The 21551-nt window shown below is 47.2% G+C and overlaps 1 protein-coding gene across 2 annotated transcripts in view; it reads right to left on the bottom strand.

Moving 5' to 3' along the window:
* Positions 1-21551, bottom strand: part of mprip (myosin phosphatase Rho interacting protein) — a 44075-nt gene that overhangs the window by 2858 nt on the left and 19666 nt on the right. The window contains exons 8-22 of one of the 2 annotated variants that reach the window (XM_061027683.1): positions 20379-20505; positions 18273-18377; positions 14828-14884; positions 14375-14443; positions 13811-13900; positions 13621-13730; positions 12988-13507; positions 12105-12242; positions 9963-10022; positions 3035-3182; positions 2542-2659; positions 1703-1862; positions 1450-1563; positions 1001-1087; positions 736-898 (exon numbers count right to left, since the gene is read on the bottom strand). In XM_061027683.1, the coding sequence (XP_060883666.1) occupies positions 736-898; positions 1001-1087; positions 1450-1563; positions 1703-1862; positions 2542-2659; positions 3035-3182; positions 9963-10022; positions 12105-12242; positions 12988-13507; positions 13621-13730; positions 13811-13900; positions 14375-14443; positions 14828-14884; positions 18273-18377; positions 20379-20505 (2066 nt within the window). The remainder of the gene's footprint in view (positions 1-735; positions 899-1000; positions 1088-1449; positions 1564-1702; positions 1863-2541; positions 2660-3034; positions 3183-9962; positions 10023-12104; positions 12243-12987; positions 13508-13620; positions 13731-13810; positions 13901-14374; positions 14444-14827; positions 14885-18272; positions 18378-20378; positions 20506-21551) is intronic. The other variant, XM_061027684.1, reaches the window with a different exon arrangement.

The following is a 21551-nucleotide window of genomic DNA, read 5'->3' as shown; positions in this document are numbered from 1 at the left end:
CATTTATTACGTCATAATTTAGTCTGTTTGGCGCCGTGCAGCAGTTTAAGACTGACGGAGTGAAAACCAGCTGCAGACCTTTCAAATGAAAACAGCTTTTTATTATTGTTCCACTCCAAGGTAACATACACACCTGAGCCGTTTGGTCAGTTTCAAACGACCTCTGGTGACCTTTGTCGTTGTTGGTTTGAGGGGGTGTGAACTCTCAAACGGACTCTGGAGCGGACCAACAAACCGAACTCTGGTCCACTTAAAAACGGTTTGCTTTTTTTGAACGGTACACCAGAGTTTGGCTTGTCGTAGGAGAGAACGCGTTCAGAACCAAACAGCAGTGCATTGTGGGTTGAATTTGGTTGTAGGTTTGCTGGGCGTGGCTAACACCGGCAGCCTTCAGTCCTCCCTGCCTGAGCTGAACCCGACAGCAGAGATCAAACTTCAGCTCCAGTTTAAAGATCAAAGTACGGACTGACTGCGCCGCGCTACAGGACACCATTCTTACACTGTCCTGTTGTCTACCTCGGGGTCATAGGTCAGCATCAGCGTAGATGGTAGCATCGGTACACAACATCTAACAGGTTTTGGTGCACTCGATGAAGTTCAGCGTGAAAGCAAGCCGAACCAAACGAAAAATGTAACAATGAGAACTTCACCGCTGAATCAGCGAGTCCACCGGCCTTCAAAGGTGAAAGAGACCCGAGAAGGTTTGATGACCTGAACCTATATGTCGCTTCGTACCGTATCCTCCTCGCTCCACCTCCTCCAGCGTCGGCTCCCCGAGCGCCTCGTGAGCGAGCTGCAGCTGGTCTCGGAGCCGGCCCAGGTCCCGCTCCGCTTTGGCCTTGACGATACTCAGCTCCGTGTAGATGTCCTTGTATTTATCTGTGGCGTACTTCTTGTCCTGGGAACACACAGCGTTAGTCAGATGGAACATGAGTCGACTTCTGATTGGACGATATAAACGGGACATATGTGATGATGTCATGAGGAGAAACAGACGCACTCTTTGGGCAGCCTGGAGCTCGTCTTTCAGGGAGTTGATTTCCTGCTTCAGGTACTGAACCTCTGACTCCTTCACCCGCAGCATCACCTGGAGGAGGAGAGGAGGACACGATGAGAGGAAGCAGAGGACGAGGAGATCTTTACCTCCTTCACCTCTGCAGGTTAACAAGTTTCTGCAGCAGATAAAAACTATGAAACATCTTCACACATGAAAACAGATTTTTTTTTTTGCATTTTTCAGTAACTGCCAATTTCCACTTATTCCGTGTTGTACAGATTCTGGGGAGAAGAAGTGTGAGAAATCTTTCAGGAAATGACATCACGATAAAGAAAACCACATCAGGGACCGGAGGACCGTTCCTCCTGCATTCTGCTGAGCGTTTAAATCTTCACAACATCAGTCTTTACTTTATGACTTTGATCATACAAAGGTTTGACTCTGAGCCTGACCTCTAACTCGTACAGCTCTTTGCCCTGGATCGTGGTGTTCGAGTCTCCGCCTCCATCCTCTGATGTCATCGAACGCATCTTCGTGATCTCTGCAGCCAGACGGTTGTTCAGCTCCTAAAAACAGAAGAAGAAGTTCAGAACAATAACAGGATGCCAGTGTAAATATTCAAACACAGGTGTGTTGTGTGTATAAACATGTGTGTATTAATGTGTGTGTGTGTGTGTGTGTGTATCAACGTGTGCGTGTGTGCACCTGGTTGTGTGCGTTGAGCTCCTGGTTCTCTCGCTGACACTGCCTGAGGGCTTGACGCTCGGCCTCCAGCGCCTGAGCCAGGTGAGCGTTTTCCAGACACTTCTGTGAGTACTGCTCCGACAAGACCTCGATCTCCCGGTGGAACGAACACAACTCCTCCCTGAAACACAAAAACACAACACAACACGGTGAGAGAGCGAGAGAGAGAGAACAACAACGATGAGAGAAAGAGAGAACGCAGCTGGATGAGAACAGATCACGACGTCCCCCGGACTAAAACTGCCTCGTGTTCTCCGTCAGTATCTCTGGGAGCAGCTCGTCATCCTTCAGTGAACAAGTCTCTGTCAGTCTAATGAAAAGCTTCTTGATTTACTTCACCTGCACTGATGTCAGCAGGTTCACAGGTTCGCTGTGCAGCTGACAGGTGAGAGTGAAGGACTCAACACGTCTCAGCAGGTCGTCACAGAGCGAGCGAGAGAAAGAGAGAGAGAGAGAGAGACAGAGCGAGCGAGAGAAAGAGAGAGAGAGAGAGAGACAGAGAGAGAGAGAGAGAGAGAGAGACAGCTGCTCCGTCCGTCTCATTAAATCAAACATTATCACCTGGACTCATCACGGCCTCTAGCGTGCGGAGGGAGGGTTTTTAATCTGGAGTCTTAAGAGCACACACTGAACCCTCAGTTAGACCTGTTTTCTTGCTGTTGATGTTTGTGAACATTAAGCCATCAAGCGTCACTGCAGAGCGAGCTAACTGGACTTCCTGTCAGACAACCCGCTGTGTGGACCCGCCTTTGAGACGGTAAAATCTCTATGTGAAGAAAAAGGTCAAAGTTCAAACTCACTCGTGCAGCCTGCGGATCTCCTCGATGTCTGCATTTTCGTTGTTGCTGTTGGCCTTGCGAGCTTTGTCCAGCTCCTTCACCAGCTCTGAGCGGTGGGCGTTCTTCATCGCCTCGATCGCTGAAGAGACAAAAAAAAACAAACAGCTTCAACACGTCTGTGCAAAAACTTCATAACCTGTGTTATTTAAAAAAAGTCAACACGATGATGCAGTCCTGAGGAAACGATCACAGTATCAAGAGATCATAATCCTGAGAAGAATTGGAAAGGGGCGTCTGTGGCCTAGTGGTTAGTGTGAGCGCCCCATGTACAGAGGCTGATTGGTTTGAGTTCCTCTCAGTTTATATATTTGTGGTTTTTATTTGGGTGATTCCTTAACCCTGTCCTGCCTGCTGCTTTCTGACCTCTCCTGACACGTCTCTGCTCGTGTCCTCGTTATCTGGATTTGATTTTATGTGAGAATAAAAAGACACTATGTGGTTTTCTGTGACGTACCAGCGATAGTAGCTGCAGTCTCCTCTGCCAGCAGCCTCTCCTTCTCCTCGTGCAGGTTCTCCAGCTCCCTCTGGTGTTTCCTCTGCAGCTCGTCGATCACCTTCTGATGGGACTCCTCCATCGCTGCAAAGCCTCGCTCACAGGTGGCCTGTCAGAGAGGAAACACGGCGCACGTGTGAGTTCACGGCTCGCCTGGAGACGGTCCAGAAGGGTCTCCTGAGCAGGAAGAACCTCCTGGACTCTGCAGTGTAAGCTGGTGCAAATCATTTATATCCAGCAAATACGTGACAAGCTGCAGCCTGTTAGCCACGAGCGAGCGAGTCGAGTCTGTGAGTACGAGAAGGTTAAAGGAGAGAAGGAAACACTGAAGGAAACACTGAAGGAAGCAGAGACGATGAGAGGAGGGAGTGAGAGAGAGCCTGTCCACTGATTCGGGTTTAATGTACAGAAAAGTATCACATCCTGAGAAATGAAGCCAACAGCTAAAGTACAAAAAACTGCAGTTCCTCCAGTGTCCACTAGAGTCTGTCTCATGCAATGAGTCAGTCCTCATAGAGCCCCATGCTAAAATGTCCAACTTTACAGCAGAAATAAACATGTTTACAGCCTGGTACAAAAACAGTTTGGGTCTCTAATGAGCTCAAATCTCACCTGTTTACATTATATTGAGGCATAAAGTGATGTAGAATTAGTGGGCGTGGCCTCTTTGAGTGGCACATGGGAGTTGCTAGCTGTCCCCTCAGCTAATTCAGTCTCTGACCTTTAACCTCTGGGCCGTGCTTGTGCTGTTGGAGCACTTTAGAGATTTGTTCATGTGAATATCAGACTAATAGCAACGATAAGCAGCTAATCTGAGTCAGCTTCCTGGACTGTTAGCTCGCTAACTGTTTGTCAAACACTGGTTTACTTGTGGTGTATTGGAGCTAGGAATGAATAAGCAAGGTTTAGCTACGATAACTTGGTGTTTGCTCATCTCATTACTCATCATTATTTTTACAGAAAAACAAGATGGTGACAGCTAAGATAGCTGAACATTACGGCCTCAGAAGTGCCGACCTCAATATCCGTTTGAGACGTTTTCCAGTACGTTTACACAAACAGTTAAAGGAGATCTATTCATGGTCCATATTTGAATATTTGAATATTTTATTGACACCAGTATCAGATAAATAAGGATGTTTTAGAGCTGCACATCTCACAATGCTACACAGTAGGTGTCCAAGACTGACATCATTAAAGCTGACCTAACATGCTCAGAACACAGAGTCCACTTTGGGGTCAAATTGAGATTGTAAACATGCGACGGTAAATCGACCCCCAACTACATTATGTAGACGTGTTAGTCCCACTTTGAGAAACTCAACCTCGTACGATGTCAGTCAGGCAAACATGTTTACATGGGTATTAAAGGTCCAGTTTTAGTCGCACTGACTCAAACAATCCTCGCTCCCTGACTGCGTGTAAGCGTACCGACTGTGGCTGCTCTCTATATTTAAACACATGCTGTTTAGCAGCGGCCTCAGTCTGCACCTAATGTGCAAATCCTCATCAGCCTCAGGGGCCAAATCTGTGCTGGAATGTCGGGTTAAGCCAATAGGCTAATTCAATCATGAGTCGCTGGACGTCTGAGCACCTGAGGTTAAATATATCTCAGGTGAGGTCCAGATCAGCACCTCAGGGTGGAACAGAGAGGACATTAATCCCCATCAGCACACTTTGAGAGATGTTAAATACATGTCTCTTCAGAGCAGAAGATCACATAACGGGGTTTAAAACCGTCCGGTCAGACTTCCTGCTCCCGTCCTTCATTCACTCTCTCTAATCTTAGGCCACAGTGGACGACCCACTCTCCCCTCAAAACGAGTGAACGAAGGTCCAACGTGTTTCCACAGGGATCAAACCCCCCACAGAGCTCAGTCCCAGGAGCCCCCCACAGAGCAAAGTAAACTTCCTGCAGTGACGTCAGGGCAGCCCAGGCTTAGTTTAGAAACATGTCCGACTGTTTGTGTTTGTATATCCGGGTCATGGCGGGGGCACGGACACACACACTGAACTGAAGTTAGCCACCGTTAACCACTAACACACAACTTTAAGTTACTTTTCTGAAGTGGTATTAACCTTTGAGGCCCTGTGTCCACCTTGAGTTTTAATTTCTGAGCCCTCCACCTTTTTCTTTGCAGCCGCTCCGACCGAGCGATTTGAGTTGAAATCTTTCAACTTTTCAGAAAGGCTCTGTGGAAGTCACTGGCGGTCTTTTCAAAAGATACCCCACATTTTTGTCTCATACGGATCGTGTCTTGTACCCATATCCCCCTCGCTCGGTGTCCAAACAAAGTAGGAGGACAGATGTCTCCGTTTGTGCTGCACGTCTGTCCTGTCTCCATGACAACAGTCTGTTGACAACGACCGCTGTATGACTGACACTGCTCTGTTACTTTTTACTGCATGTTTTAAATTTGAGATCGTTTATTTCCCGATCAGACACGGAGCGAGGAGGATGTGGGTACAAGACGCGATCTGTAGGAGACCAGAAATATCAAACATTAGGAAAAGAGCGCCCGCGACATCAACACAGCCTTTCTGAAAAGAAGAAAGATTTTCAACTTGAGTGCTCGGAGCCGCCGCACAAAAAAGGCGGAGCACTCAGAAAAAATACTCTTTTTCGCCGCCTGCTGCTTCAAACGCTCTCTGCTCATTGGTAACAATTCTAAAAAGACACTGGCGCTCAGAAAACAATGCCAGGTAGACAAGGGGCCTAAAAACAGCCGGGCGGCCCGTGTTCAAATCCGACCTGTGGCTCCTTTCCCTTGTGTCATTCCCCTCTCTCTCTATCTACACTGACCTTTTTGTCATTGAGAGCCGTAGACGGAACGTAGAGTAAAAGTTCTGCTTTTTTTAAACAGCTGGTTTCATATTTCTAAATGTTGAAGTATCACATTATAAAAAAAGAACAGCTGAGGTTTGAACAGAGCTGAGAGGTGCAGCGCTGCGATCAGCCTGTCAGGCCAGGACACGTTAACCATCTGCCCGGCCAAACACGATCGACTTTAGAGAAGCAGATACGGCACAGTTGTGTAAAGTTGCTGCCCTAAACCCCCAACGCCAAATCTCACGATTTAACCCTTTCATCATAAAAGTGTCCCAACAACATAATTAAAGTAGGCTTTTATTGTGAAGGATGTCTTGGAAGGAAAGCGTGTTTATCACCGATTAACCTGAGCTTTGCAGAGCTACAGTTAGCGGAAATTTTTAATCACACCGTGGGGAGGTTCAGCCGCTCATTTGACCACGAGTCATCACCGCCACAGCCCGCTTCATTTAATCACCTTTGACTTCAGACAAACGAGACATCAGTCGGTCACACAGTATACCATGTCTGATTCAAATGCACCATGATGACCTCGTCATGACGGAGGAAAAGTGAAGCCACCAGCCTGATTGGGTGGCTATGTATCCCAGCAAGCCTCGACCAGCAAAGCGTCAGCTTGCAACACGTAATGAATGACGGCGAATTTTCAAAACGCACCAGGTCATGAGGGTCGGCGATGGTGGCGGCTGCACTTGGTTGACAGGACGCCGCCCACTAAATTAAAATTTCACCAGATTCTGTATAAAACTTGATTAAAAACATTAAAAGGAACGCTCACTCGCTCGATGTCACGCGTCGGGTCATCCACACAACAAGGAATCTTTGACCTATTTCTATCCCAGCACACCTGTGCACTTTGCTAACGCCCTGACGAAGGCCAAGAGGCTGGAATGTGTTGGCGTATTCCACCCTATTTCTTACCTTTCCACCTTAACCTCTCCCACTGTGCCTGTACCCGCTCCACAGACCGCCCCACTACCACACGGAGGTGAACTGCTCCACGGTTGCTTTTTCTGTACGCTCTCTAGCTTCTTTAAGATTAATCAGCTGTTCAGTGGAAATCCAGTCCATCTTCAGCTTCCGAAGGTGAAATGTTGAAATGTTAAAGAAGCAATTAAACTGTTAGAGCAAACAGTCGGAGGGGAGAAGCTAACGTCATGTCCCTAACGCGTCAAAGCAGAGTCAAAGGGTTAGCTTAGCACAAAGAACTACAAACAGAGGAACTAATTTCAGAGGCTGCTTAATGATCTGTAGTGTGGACGAACCCGAAGGCGTTCAATGTGTCTGTGATTTCTGTGAGTGTTGGTGAAGAAAGTGGAAAACAAAAATGGGTTCCTTGGTACAGACTACTGCGGCGCCACTGCTCACAGAAACCTACGGGAGGTTAGTTTTCATGCAACAGGGAAGGAAAGAGGTCTACAGAAGAGCGAGAGCTTGGTGGGCGGGGTTAGGAGGGGATGGAGGGGTCAGGAGAGGGGAGGGGGTTTGGGAATGCCACAGAGGAACACAAGGCATCACAGATGGACGACGGTAAGGACAAGGAGCGCTTTCCACCTTCAGGTTGTCCAGGTCTTTCTCGTATTTCTGCCGCAGAGTCGTTTTGTCTCCCTGCTCCTCGCGGCGTCTCATCTCCTCCGTCATCACTGACACCTGCGTCACCAGCTCCTGGATCCGCTCCTTCAGGCTGGATGTTTGGGGCAGTTGGTCCTCGGTTGAGTTCTTGTCCTGGTTCGTCGGAGTCATCATGCTTCTCAGCTCTTCCATTTCCCGGTCGAACCTCTCCGTGAGGTCCGTCCTCTCCAGCTCGTGTTTCTTCTTCAGGTTCTCCATGCAGTTCGTCAGCGACTCCATCTCTTTCACCTTTTCTTCGGAGCAGAGTCGCAGCGTCTCTTTAGCCTTTACGATCTCCTGCTTCAACTTTTCAGCCTCCTGCTCGTAGCCGTCTTTGACGTCTCGTAACTCCTCCTTGTGTCTGGACACCAAGTCTTCAATGTTTTTATCCAATGAGTCGATGGGTTCTCCTTCCATCTGGTTCAGACTTTGAGGCCCAGTCGTCGTTTTTAAAGACATCTCAGAGAGCTGACTCTGAAGAGCTGCCACTTTGGACTCCAGATTTCTTGAAGCTTCTCTCAATTTGGGACAATTTGGACAATCCGAGCTAGCAGTCTGAACGTCTGTCTGCTTCTGCTTCAGCTCGTTCTCGCGTTGGACCTTCAGCCTGGTGATCACATACCACATGTTCACTTCTTTCAGGGCATCAAGCAGATATTCAGAAGGTCGTTTTTGGTCCTGGCTTAAACTGTAGCTAGCTAGAGCCAAAGACAGAAGCTTTTCATCTTTTGCTAACTTGACATTGGATACAATCTGCTGCAGAACATTTAACTTTGCCTCCAACGTCTCTCTAAGTTCTTTAAGAATGAGAGCGCTGGTCTCATTATCGAGCCATCTGTACATGGCGGCAAAATCTTTCCCTGTCACAACCTCGCTCTCTGCTCGAGGACACATCTTCCTAAAGAAGAGCACCAATCTGCTCTGTGCCATCATCTGTTCCGCTAAGCCTCTTGCTAAGCTGTGTCTGTCTTCTTCTGGGTTTATTCTGCATGTTCCCACCAGCTGGCACCAGAACTCTCCCTCCATCACCAACATCACATCCTGAGGATCCAAACTGAGTGACTCCTCTGACAAAAAACTGAATAAAGTGCTTTTTAAATCACCAAACATTTTCTCTACATTTACATCTACCTTTGCTAACATCTCTAAAACCTGATTCATCGCCTCACACCTCTTCTCGATCTCTTCTACTACTTGCTTTATCGGTCCTTTATCGTCAACCTGCATCTCTCTCTTCTCCACGTGCTCGCTAACCGTCTCTTCGACTCTACCTGTCTTCATTTCTAACTTCTCTCGCAGCATTCTTATTTCGTTTTCTGCTTCTCTAAGCTTTTCTTCACTGACTCTTTCTGTTTGCTGATTCAGGGCGATCAGTTCTCTGTTTCGGGCTTCCAGTTCCAAACACCTCTGCTCTGTGGGCTGAAGGTTCGCCTCCGTCTCGGGTGACTTTGCGTGCGAGGTGTCGAGTTGCTCGTTCTCTGCTTGTACCTCCTCGTCCTCGTAATCAGCCTGGAAGCCGAGACCTTTCAGCGTAGCCTCTTTCAGCTGCAGCTTCTTCTCAGTGTCCTTTAAGGTGTTTCCGAGCTCCTCCAACGTAACCAGAGCTTCATGAAGCCTGAGAGATTTCTCATTCAGCTCCCTCTCGTAGTACTCCCGGTCGATGGCGCTTGCCTGGTTCTCAGCCAGTTCAGCCTTCAGTATTTTCAGCTCCTCGAGGACCTGGTGATGCTGTTTGCCGCCCTGCTGGCTGATCAGCTCCGCCTTCAGTCTGTCTATTTCTCTGTCGGCCTCAGTCAGCTGGTTCATTATCTCCTGACAGCGTTGTTTCAACGCTCCGTTTTCACTCGTTAGAAGTTCGACCCTCTGAGAGAGCACGCCGATGTTCATCTCGTTGGCCTCAGATCGGTGTTCGATCCCGGAGAGCGGTCCATACGGGCTTTTCAGGCTCTCGAAGTGTTGCTTCTGAACCTTTCCCACTAAACCCTCCATGGTTAGAAGACGGGCTTCGTACTCTCGGATGCTCTCTCCTGCTCTGGCTAAACTCTTCTTTAAAGTTTCATTTTCTAACTCCTGTTGGTACTTCCAGGTCTCCAGGAGCGTCTGAAGCTGACGTTTCTCTGCCGACTCTTTATTACGACTGTGTGACTTCAACACATTCAGCAGCTCCATAATGCTCACAGGTCTATCAGTTATCAAGTCCTCCAGTTCTTGGATTGACTCCATGCTGTCTGTTAGCAAGAAGCTAATAGTTTTTTGGACCGGTTCAGGGGGAGGGCTTTCCGGAGTGATTGTTTTTTGGGGTTCAGATAAGTAAGGGTCCTTGATGGGGAGGTGAGAAAGCGAGAGGCCAAGCTGTGCCTGCATATTGCGTTTTTTCAGCTCTTGCAGCTTCAGGAGCTCTTTGGTCTCCTGGTACTTCTTTGTTAAGCTCTGAGCTTGAGGACTAACCAGTTCAGGCCTCTTCATCTGGGGCGTCACTTCAGCCTCCAGACCCAAAGGGGGCTCCAGCTTGGAAAAGGGGGACCAAACATTTGGTTAACACACAGCAGGGGACACACAAAGCTTCTAATCATTGTCAGCGTTAACTACCAATCACATCCCTTTAATTAATACTAAAAAGTGACATAAATTAGCGTTCCCCAACACGATTATCCCATATTAAACAAACACATAAATCAACATGATTCAAAGCAAACTCAAAGAAAGATTTAATGGTGTGAGCTCAAAGCAAAGGAAAGAGTTGAATGGCCAGGGTTAGTCAATCACAACGGAGCATGCTCATTAAGGGTTAAAAGTTACTTCATGTGGTCAGTGATGCAATATTAGTGTCAGTTGGTTTCATATTAGTGTCAGGATGGGAGGCACAGCAGCTCCTACAAACACATTTCTGAGGTCCAAGCTCCAGTCTTACACCAGAGCGTTGTCCGTCCGAGGGGAAAACATCAAAGAATCCAAAGTTCAAATGTTTTTTAGAACTCTTGCATCATCAGCGACTCGTTGGAGATGCGTTCAGCCTCCAAAACAAAAAGCAGCACGAGAAACAGAGCGGCTTAAACTGAGTAACAGAAACCATCGACAGAATCATTCACACGTCCACAAACAGGATTCACCCAGCATCACTCACACAGAACGAGATAACGCATGGATGGTCGTTCAGCGGTTAATAGAAGATGAGGATCTGACGTCCATGCAGATAATTAGAAACAAGCTGAGAGGTTATTCTTCAGACATGAAGAGAAGCTGTGTGTCTGAACACAAGGATTACATCGCTCTAAATATGATGAAAACATCGAAGGGATCGAGGGGGAAAGGTTTAGAAATCTAAATTTTACCCCAAAATCCAGAATATAATCTGTTTTTACCAGGTGGAGTCTGTAATCCTGCTAGCTACCTGAACGCTACTTGAGCTCCCAGCCTGCGGTGAAAGTATCGACCCACATCCTGCGAGTCTCTCTGCTCTCCTGTTGTCTCTAACTGAGGAGTCTTTAAATCAAAGCAGCACGCTTTATTCACTGACCAGTAAACCAGCGTTTGATTGAAATGCACCATGACGGAGGAAAGATGGTGCTGCCAGTCTGCTCCGCATCAATGAATGGGGATACATTTTCAATCGCCTCTGGTGGCGTGCTGCGTGTGATGGTGGCGGCTGCACTCGCTGATATGATGCCATTTTATTCTGGTATATTGGACGCACTGGTGTATAGGATGGAGTCAACTTTTGAGATGTAAAAATAGGCATCACGTGCGTCTTATACACCAGATTTTACGGTGTCTGGGACATTTTCACACATCCATAAAAACATTTATTTCAATACTTTTACAAACACGTTGACTTTAATAGTTCTTTTGTTCCTGCAAAATCAGCCCCGCAGATTTTATTCTTCTGTAGCCGTTTACATTCAGCCTGTTTGTCATGTGACTTTACAGGCTTCACTTGGGTTTATTTCTGCACTTTTAAAAAGAGAAAACAGTATGAAAGTTTAAACGTTATCCTGAATGTGATTATTAACTGTGACAGAGTCATGCACTGTCATTTAAGATGAACTGAGAGAGTGCAGAATAATATCAGCAGCAACCAGTTGCACTACACCATGAATATTAAAATGAGCCATAAAGTTGATTCTTCATTCTTAGTTTAGACTTTTAGAACAGAAATAATCTTTCATTTAGAGTGAAATAATCCTCAGGAAGTCACTTCAGCAAACACAACACATCTCTAAAGAATGTTTCCTTCACAACCAGCAGAGTTCAGATACGGACCTGAAACACAGACGTAACTAGAGGAAGCCGATGAAGTCATTAGAGATCAATATTTGTACTGAACATGCAATGTACTCATGCAGAGGATCCAATCTGCAGCTGCTCGCTCTCATGTCAGTTTGTTTATGTCTTCGCTTCGAGTACAACATGCAAAGAAAGTTACAGCATGGAGGAGAAAACACACGTCAGGATGTCGACAACAGGACACACACACACAGACACACAGACACACACACACACACACACACACACACACACACACACACACAGACACACAGACACACAGACACACAGACACACACTCGGGTCAGATCACAGACACACACTCACCGGGGAGATGTAACCCACACGCACGTCCTGCTCTCTCTCCAGTGCCGTCCTCAGCTGCAGTTCCAGGTCCTGCTTGTGCTTGTTGGAGTCGAGCAGCTGGTGGTGACAGCTCTCCAGCTGGACCTTCAGCTCCTCCATCTGCAGCAGAAAAACACACGATTACTACACATCAAACATTTACCTTTAACTATTCAGAAGAGTGCGAGCTGAAAAATCTGCACTCCTGAAAATATCCCAAAAAATCAGGACTGCTCCTAGAGATATTCTCCTGATCTGGTTGTTCACACACGCACCTCACAGCGGGAGACTATCCCTGTCAGACAGGTAGGGGGCCATAGTCCGCTATACGAATATGTGTCTTTCTATCAGTGCTACGTGTAGTTGAACAGAATCTCAATCTGAACTAAAGAGTGGAGAAGAACATACTGGAGAACAGGAAACATAATGCAACAGGTTCATTAGAGCACAGAGATGGTAGAGGTGGCGTGCAGACAGTCTATGGTCGTGCAGCGATCACAGGGAATAAAGGTCACCACCCCCTCCCACTCGCTCCAGGTGAATTCTCCTGATTATATCCTGCTGCGTTCTCACATCAGCTCACTCTGACTTTCTGCAGAATAAATACGAGGAGGCTGGAGGAGAAACTCCGAGTGAAGAGAGAAACATTCAGCTCTTTGTGTTCACACACGACACTCCTCCGGTAAATATCAAGAGGTTTTTTTCTGCAGGTGTGAACGATCTAAATGAGTCTAAAATAGACACAACTGAAGGAATAATTTTAAAGATATAAAGCATGATTTGAAAGAGAGCATTCAAAAGATTCAAATGTTTACAAATCGACTGAACAGAAACTTCATTCCTCCTCTCTCTCATATATTCCTACCCCTTGCTTGTAGCTCTCCAGCAGCTGATCCAGGTCTGCCGTCTCTCTGCTGTGCATCGTGGCGGGCAGAGGGACCCTCCTCTCCTCCCGTAACGGCGTCTTCTCCACCTGCTGCCAGTGTTGTTCGATCACCTCCTCCACCCGCTGCTGCCTCTCTAAAGGATCCACCACTACCTCTCCGCCCCCGTCTCTGACGGACGAGTTCTCGCTGGACGCCGACTCGTACCTCTTCCTCCTCTCTTCCCTCCTGCGGTTCCTCTCCAGCTCTCCCAGCTCCGCCTGCAGGCTCTCCGCCTCCTGAGCTCTCTGCTGGGCCAGAGCCTGAGCGATCGGCCTGAACTCCGCCCAGTCGAACGTCTTCGAGCGGCCCTCTCTCCTGCGCTCTCTCGCCCGGCTCTTTGGCTTCCCCGGGGCGGGCTCCCTCTCCACAGACGAGGCCTCGGAGGAGGGGGAGTCCTGGGTGACGTCGGGCCGAACCAGACCCTCCAGAGGAGAGAACGAGCCGTGGTCCTCTGTGGAGCTGGGCGGAGGAGAAAGATGAATATTTTAGAACGCACCTCTAAACACTTTTCTGCACCTACAAGGTGTCAACAGTTTAATGATCTGTGATTCTGCAGATCTCTGTGTTCAGACCTCGCCACATCTGGAGCCGTGGACGGTCTGACGTTCTTCATCACCGCCTGGATCCAGTTCCGGCGTATTCCTGCTGTCATGGCCGACAGAGTGTGCACGTCCTCCTGAGTCTGAACATTGAAAAAACATTTAATAAAAAATATTTAAGATAAAACCTGTGTGATGAATGTGACTGTCAGAAGCTGCTTACATGAATCTGGAAGCCGTAGTTACGCTGAGCCTGATACTCAGTGACGCTGTAACAGGTGGACAGATCGATCTCTCCGTCAAGGTCAGAGGCCTGAGGACACAAGGAGCGGAGACAAGGAGAGGAAACGGAGAGGAGGCAAGAAGAGGAGACAAGGAGAGGAGACACAGAGAGGACACAAGGAGAGGAGACCGAGAGGAGGCCAGGAGAGGAGACAAGGAGAGGAGATGCAGAGGAGACAGAGGAAATGAGGAGAGGAGACAAGGATAGGACATCATCAGGGGAGACAGAGAGACAGACAGAGAGGACACGATGATAGGAGACAGAAAGGAGACAGAGAGGAGGCAAGGAGAGGAGGCAAGAAGCGGACACAAGGAGAGGGCACAAGGAGAGGAGACAGAGAGGAGGCAAGGAGAGGAGACAGAGAGGACACAAGGACAGGAGACACCGAGGAGACCAGGAGATGAAACAGGAAGAGGAGATGTGATTAGAAGACAATACAATATGAAACACCATCAGCTGTTCCTCATTAAAAGCAGATCAGTAGATGAAGGGAGTCAAACTGACCTCCTCTGCGATGGAGTCCTTGTAGTATCTGAGGCTGTGATCGGTCAGAACAAACCAGAACTTCTTCCACTACAGCGAAACACACAGAGAGCTTCGGTCAGGAGAGCAGATAAAGAAACAGTTTTTAAACTCATCAACGGTCAGTCAGTGAAAGTGTGGATGATGCAAAAAACCCTGAACACACGTCTGTGTCGTGCCACAGCCTGGCGCTCTGTAATATGTACTAAAAGTGTTCAGGCTCCGCCCCCCTCGTCTCTTTACTCCATTATAGACAAACATTAAAGAGTGACCACAGCTCTGACAGCTCTGCAGACGCTCAGGTGGACCTATCAGACGCCGACGAAACTGATACTGACATCATTAGTACTGGAGGCTTTTACTTTGAAGTCTTCCTCAAACATCAGCAGAGAGACGTATTCTGTGTTTCACGCCGATCAGGAGGTCATGACGTACCTGTCCCTGCTCGTCCAGCTTCACCATCCAGCCTTTCTTAAAGTTCAGTAAATCCGGCTGGAAAAAAAACAGAAACACGGAGAAGTGATGATGAGGCAAACATCTCAGAGGAAAAAAAATCACACAGTAAGAACATGAACATGCACACTGACTGCAGGAGGAGAACGAGCGGGTTGTTCAGAGAGGAGAGAGAACAGATTATTCCACGACTGAAGAGTGAACGTCTCAGGTTTGAGCTGAAGACACGTTCGGGTTAAACACAAAGGCATCTCTGATGTCATATAGTGATGTTTCTGTGAGACGCTGAATCTACCGTCTGCACAACACATTTACCCTTTTAGTTACATCGAACATTCAACCTTCATTTCCCTGTTTCTCATCCTCTGCCTGCATCGTAATTAATAGTCTCTATAACTCTTTTGTTCTTCTTATAAAGATGAGAGGCAGGGGGCGCTGGAGTCCCATCAATTTCGGTCTCCATGCTGGAAATGCTGTCTCAACCTAACGACAGGCTGAGAGCTGGAGCTGAGGCGGGTTTTAAACCTCCTGACAAACCGTTACACCGCGCCCACCTGTCAATCAGGTCAGCTACATGCCTTGTTGTGAATGACTCTTATCCTTCATCAAATCAAAACGGATGAGTCATCAAAACATTCACCCCCCCGTACAGTGTGTGTCGATCGAGACATGAGCTAATCAGACCTATTTGTTTTTTTGAACCAGGCTGTAAACATGTTAATCTCTGCTGTAAAAACAGGCTTTTTAGAATGGGTGTGTATGTGACTTCCTGTGCTTCTGCAGCCAGCCTCTAGTGGACACTCGAGGAACTGCAGGATTTTACACTTCAGCATCTGCTCCATTTTCAAGACCGGATGATGCCGCTTTGTCATGACTCCTTTTTAGTTTTTTCAGTGTTAAATTAAGATTTTACGGCAGCTCGGTGCAAAGACTGATCATATAAACATCCTTTATGCTTCAGCAAAGTGTAAAAAATGTCCTTTGTGTGCCTGAATTGTGTTCCTTCTTTGCATCGTCTCTGGTCAAATCTGAGAAGCCTCCTCGGTTTTTAAGACGTTTCACACTTTAGTCATAAAATAAACGTTACCTTCCATGTTCAGGCTACAAGCTCGACTCATGTCATGGGCTGCAGCTGATTATCTCCACTTACCTTCACTCAGAACATCAGGAGAGAGACTACAGTATAACGTTGTAAACATCTGAATCACAGCGTAAACATCTTTCAAAGATGGAGAGCAGCAGACACACATGCTCGCTCAGGCAGCTGAGGGGAGAAGTTGACCCAATCGGTGGATCACAAATATAAACGTCTGAGATTATCTGGATATGAAACACAGGAAGGATCAACTTCTGCCTGATCTGCTGCCACTCTGTGGATCCAGCTGAACTCAGTGACAAGTAATAACGTGTGGGAAATACACACACACACACACACACACACACACAAATGTGCACCGTGACCTCAGGAAGCAGTGAAAACTCTAAAACACACACTCACACGCACGCAGTAACAAATATATCAACACACAGACTGGGTGCACAGCAGGTAAAATCTGCACACACACGGAGCAGAATGAGGAGAATAACCTGGAGAGGAGAGGAAGAGGAGGGGCGCTGCACTGCCCCCTGCAGCTCGGAGGTTTACCCTACAACATCCACGCCCTCACACCAACAACGCCAAAAGAAAACATCAGGAGAAGGTAAGTATTCAGCTAGAGAAATATTTAGATCATTTCACGAGGACTGACCCTGAAATCCTCCTGATCTGGTTGTTCACACATCCACCTCACAGCGGAAAACCGAACTCAGCCGTCATCACGTCTTAGTTTGTTCATACTGATCATGTGACGGCGTAATATTGTTGTCCCAGTCTGTGAGGTCACATTGTGTTCCAGCGTTTCAGAAGCACGGCACAGCGAGAGCTCCACATACACACACAGACAGACATGCACACACACACAGCGCTGTTCTCCCCCGCTGGATCAACTGATCCCGTCTCTCCTCTGTTACTACCTCTGAAGACGGTACAGAGGGGGGGGGGGGGGGGGGGGGGGGGGTCACTTCGTCCCCCACTATGCCTCCAAGACAGTCAGATTGAAGGAGAAACGTCACAGGGGCGTAAATATGGCAGCGGTCTGAACAGAGCTTGTCCCTGTCAAGAGGAAGAACTCAGATGTGGTGGACGGAGCAACAGAGTCCTCTCTACGATGCTATATCAACGCTGTGGGTAACGGATTCAGGAGTTTTTCAGGAGTTTGGTGCAAAGTGTGATCAAGGCTCATGTTCTCTGCTGACCTCTCCTCACACAACTGGAAACCGGATCCTGAACCTGGCAGATTAACAGAACAGCTGAAGCTTTGTCTCCGACACCAACAGACTGAAACAAAGAGCTTTTAAAAAGTTCAAGGGTCGGTTTGTTTCAGAACAATAAGAGCACATTTGAACCTGATCCGTCTCCTGAGCTGAATCAGCTGTTATTTCTAACAATCTCCTTCAGAGCAGCTCATGAGCGGCTCTGTGGGACCAAAACAAGCAGCCTGATGAGAAGATTCAAACCCGGGTTTGAGGTGTGAAGACGAGACAAACCACATACTGACTGATTGTCATATTTACCGTTTAAAGGACCCCATTAAACATCTGTAATCAGGTGTTCACATTTTCATTTCATTTCATTTTCATGAGGCTAAAAGAAAAACAGTTTTTCCTGTGCAGCTGAAACATCCTACAAAGTCTCTGCAAAGAAATCAAGTGAGTTTATCCACATCTAATGAAGCGTAACTTTCTCCTCACTCTGAGTTAAGATCCTCGGGACGTCCTGACGCTGCATCAGAAACGCTCAAACCAACCTCCATTTAAAAAAAAAAAAAATCATTTTAAGGGTTCTTCTCTTTGTCGTCTTACAGACAGAGCGGACAGATCCGGAGTTTAGACGTTTTATAAATCTGTATCATGATGCAGTTATTTCAGCACCGACGGCGAGGGTCTTTAGTCATCAACACAGACTCACTAAGGTTTTCTTTTTGGTGGCGATTGGTTGATTTCTCTTTAAACAACAACTGATCTGCGGTTGAAGTTGAATGGGTCATGCATCTTAAACATCTTCAGGTGTTTTTGTTTTTATGACACCAGATCAAAGGGTGTGAGCGTCACGGAGAATAACCATCCGAGTGTTCAGGTCGTTCTGATGTGTTCAAGCTCCGTGTCTTCACTCTGCAGGAATGTTTGATTGAGTCACACAGAACGTCTCGGGATGATTCAGGGAGTTCCTGCGCAGAGTTAAACTCTGAGTAACATTGAGGATGGCGTGTTTATAAAAGAGGAGGAAGATAAACTAAAGGTCGTTTTCTCTTCGACGACGACTTTCTCTGCGTCACGTCCTCTGACACACACAGACGTTGCAGTGGAAACGAGTCTGACTGAAACTCACCGTCATCACGGACTCCGTGGTCCTCCTGTCCAGGGACTTGGCTCTCCTCAGAGGGGGCAGGGTGGAGGGGAAATCCAGACCCTGACCCACATCACTCCTCTGATCCTGAATATAGACACACAGAAACACGGGGAAAGGATTTCTTTATTTACAGATCTGTGGAACCAAAGTTAGATGAATAAAGACATAAAACTTCAGCAGAGAGAATCGCTCTGAAGGACAACGTGTGAAAAATGTAAAACATCATCACGGATCATTCACAGAACGATGTTTCACCTGCTCTGTGGAAAGATGTCAGAACAGCCCCTCCCTCCTTTTAAATAAAAACATTCTTTCAGGGTGTAAGGCCGTGTGTCCACCTGGTGGCGTTTCAGGGCAGAAAAACGCTCGCTGTGCGCTCAGGAGTTCTTGTAAGAAGCACTAGAGCACTGAGAATAAGAACGCTGTACGTGCGTCTTGTCTCTATGACAACAGCCTCTTGACAATGGCCGCTGTATGACTATCCTGGAGTGATGTCGTCTGGATGATGAGCGGCTCTGATTGCTGGCTGAAAAGAGCGCCGCCCTTCGAAGTGTTTCAGAGTGGAACTATTTTCATCTAGAAGCGCTGGGAGTGACCGCACAAAAAAGGTGGAGCGCTAGGAGGAATGGCGCTGAGTCTGAGCCTTAAGGTGAATCACGAAGATGAAAAAGTTACGTTTCTGTCTGAGATACTGAGACGCAGCAGAGGAGGAGACGCCGTCTACATGGAAGAAATACGTCAGCAACATTACAGGAAGGACACACTTTGTTTTTGTGCACTTCAGTCACTGTGCTGAAGTTTGGTATCTAGGACTTTGGTTTCTGTTGCTGTGGTAACATTTATGGGAATGTAACATCAATTATAAGTTGTTTGAAAGCAACAGTAAGAAAAACAAATAGGTGAGTGAGTGTGTGTGTGTGTGTGTGTGTGTGTGTGTGTGTGTGTGTGTGTGTGTGTGTGTGTGTGTGTTCGTGTGTGCTCGTGTGTGCTCCTGAAGCTCAGAGGGTCAGCTGGGAAAAGGAAGTGTAACCATCAGGGGAATCCCACCACAGAAAGGAAACTGGAAATGAACACAGCACACACTGCTGACCTCTGACCTCCAACCAAAACAAAGACAGGACAGAGGGAGGGGGACAGAGGGTGTGGGGACAAGAAGCAGAAAAAACCTGTACTCTTCGAGCTGCAGCTCTGTCTGCCATGACATGGTTTTAAAAACACTGTTTACGGTTGCAGACCGGGTTGCCATGGTACCCGATTTCTATACATTGATACGATTCTAGTAAAAAAGATATCCGTATTCATTTCCTTACAATGGCAACAAAAAGAGAAGACTCCCTTTATTGGGTAATTCCTTGTTTCCAGTTGTAAAAAAAATGGAAAACATTTCAGTGCTGAAATGTCTGAAGGCTCATTTCTTCTTCTTTAAGTGTGAATAAAGACACGTACGTTTTACACGGTATGACCGTCACTACCCGTATATTCCCAGCAGTGTCAGTGGTTACGCGTTACAAAGATATCCGTAATCCGGAGTGCTCAGATTAGTTTTTTTAGGGCGAGGTCACACTGGCCTTCCGTACCTCGCCCAAGCACGCTTCAAGCCTAAAGTCCAGTTCATTTGGCCAGTGTGACCACTTCTTTGGCTTTGGCACACTTCGGAGAGGTGTACTTTGGCGCGGTTCACTTCATGCACGAGCACGCGGGTACACAACGCTGACAGCCTTCATTATGGAGAAATACGGAGTTTCATGGCTGTATCTGACTAACATGACACAATATAAGACACAAAGTAGCTCTCTCTCTCTCTACCGGTTTGTCAATTTGTCAACTGAGCACGCTTCATAATAACATAAAGCATGCATGTGTTGTATTACGACGTTATGTTCAAGAGGTAATCATGCTTAAGCACGGATAGTCCTGTGTAGTGTGACCGCGGGCAGCGTCGGCCAGCATGGGAATAGCGCAGCGGGGGGCCAATCGTGCTTGAGTACGGCACGGTACAGATGGCCAGGGTGACCGCGCCCTTAGTGAGGAGTAACAACCTTTAATGTTTTAAACACAAACGGAGATAAAAAGGTGTGGTATTACCTCTCTGTGGAAGTGGCGGTGCTCGCTGCGGCCCTGTCTGGCTCCGCCCCTCACCGTCTCCTCCACCTCCATCTTCTCCTGATTCTCCAGCTCCAACGCCTCCAACTTCTCAATCACACCGGAGCGACTGAAAACATACAAACACAAACGTGGTTAACTTTTATCGGCTGTTTTATTTAGATTGGATTTAGAACAAGAAACTTCAACCAGTGTAAATAAGTCTCAGAGCTCCTCAAAACATGTGTGTGAAGAGGAGGAGAATATGTGACATTTAAAGCAACCTTTCAGTCTCTCTGTGCAAAGGTTTTCGACGCACTACGTCTTCCACAGAGTGCGTGGAAACATTTGTCCTTTGCACCTAAATAAATTGGCCTAAATGATTTGTGTGCTAAAGAACTTTCTTTTGATCCCCTTTGATGATGTCATTGCCTAAGCAATCAGGAATCAACAATCCTAACCAACACAGCGCCTGCAACTCAGCGGCAACACTTCAATCTCAAGATCCATTTTACCCTCAGTCCCTAAGCGTGAGGCAGAGACTCTACGTCTATATGTGATCAAATTAAAATGTCAGCTGTATCAAAGGATGCTAGCTGAATGTGGGACAGCCTGTGGGGGAAACGGAGCGTGATGTACGAGTGCATACACGCTGCGATGCTCTCGACTTCAGCTGCTCAACCAGTTAAATACCTAAAAGCAGCGATCATTAAAACATTACCACATGCAGCAGAACGCTTCATGATGGACGTGAGAACTCCTTTAAAATACACACTGAGGCTCTGCCAGCTCTGACACGTTCCCACACAGAAGGAAGACTCCTCATCACACAGAGGAAGAGGGAATATTAGATTACTCCTCGGAATAAATGCTGCCCTTATTTGGGGGTCTTCAGTGGAAGCTGTGGTCCTTAAAAGGGAATAACAGGAGAGGGGAGGAAGGACAGTGTGAGGCCGAACGCCCACTGTAGGATGTATAATACTGGAGTGATGTCCCAGACAGGGTCCAGTTAAGTAATATGGATTTCACAGATCTTCATTAGAAACAACGTTTTGTGAATCGCTGATCCAAACTGTCCCTGAGAAACTTAAGACCTAACCCTGATCCAGAGAGAGACAGCAGCAGGGACACTTTGAGTGTATTTGAGTTTTAACTCATCGTCACCCTCACAAGTTC

This window comes from Labrus mixtus, chromosome 21 (genome assembly GCF_963584025.1).
Source record: "Labrus mixtus chromosome 21, fLabMix1.1, whole genome shotgun sequence".
NCBI lineage: Eukaryota > Metazoa > Chordata > Actinopteri > Labriformes > Labridae > Labrus > Labrus mixtus.
Note: the sequence above shows the minus strand (reverse complement) of the source record. Positions and strands in the feature narration are given on the sequence as shown.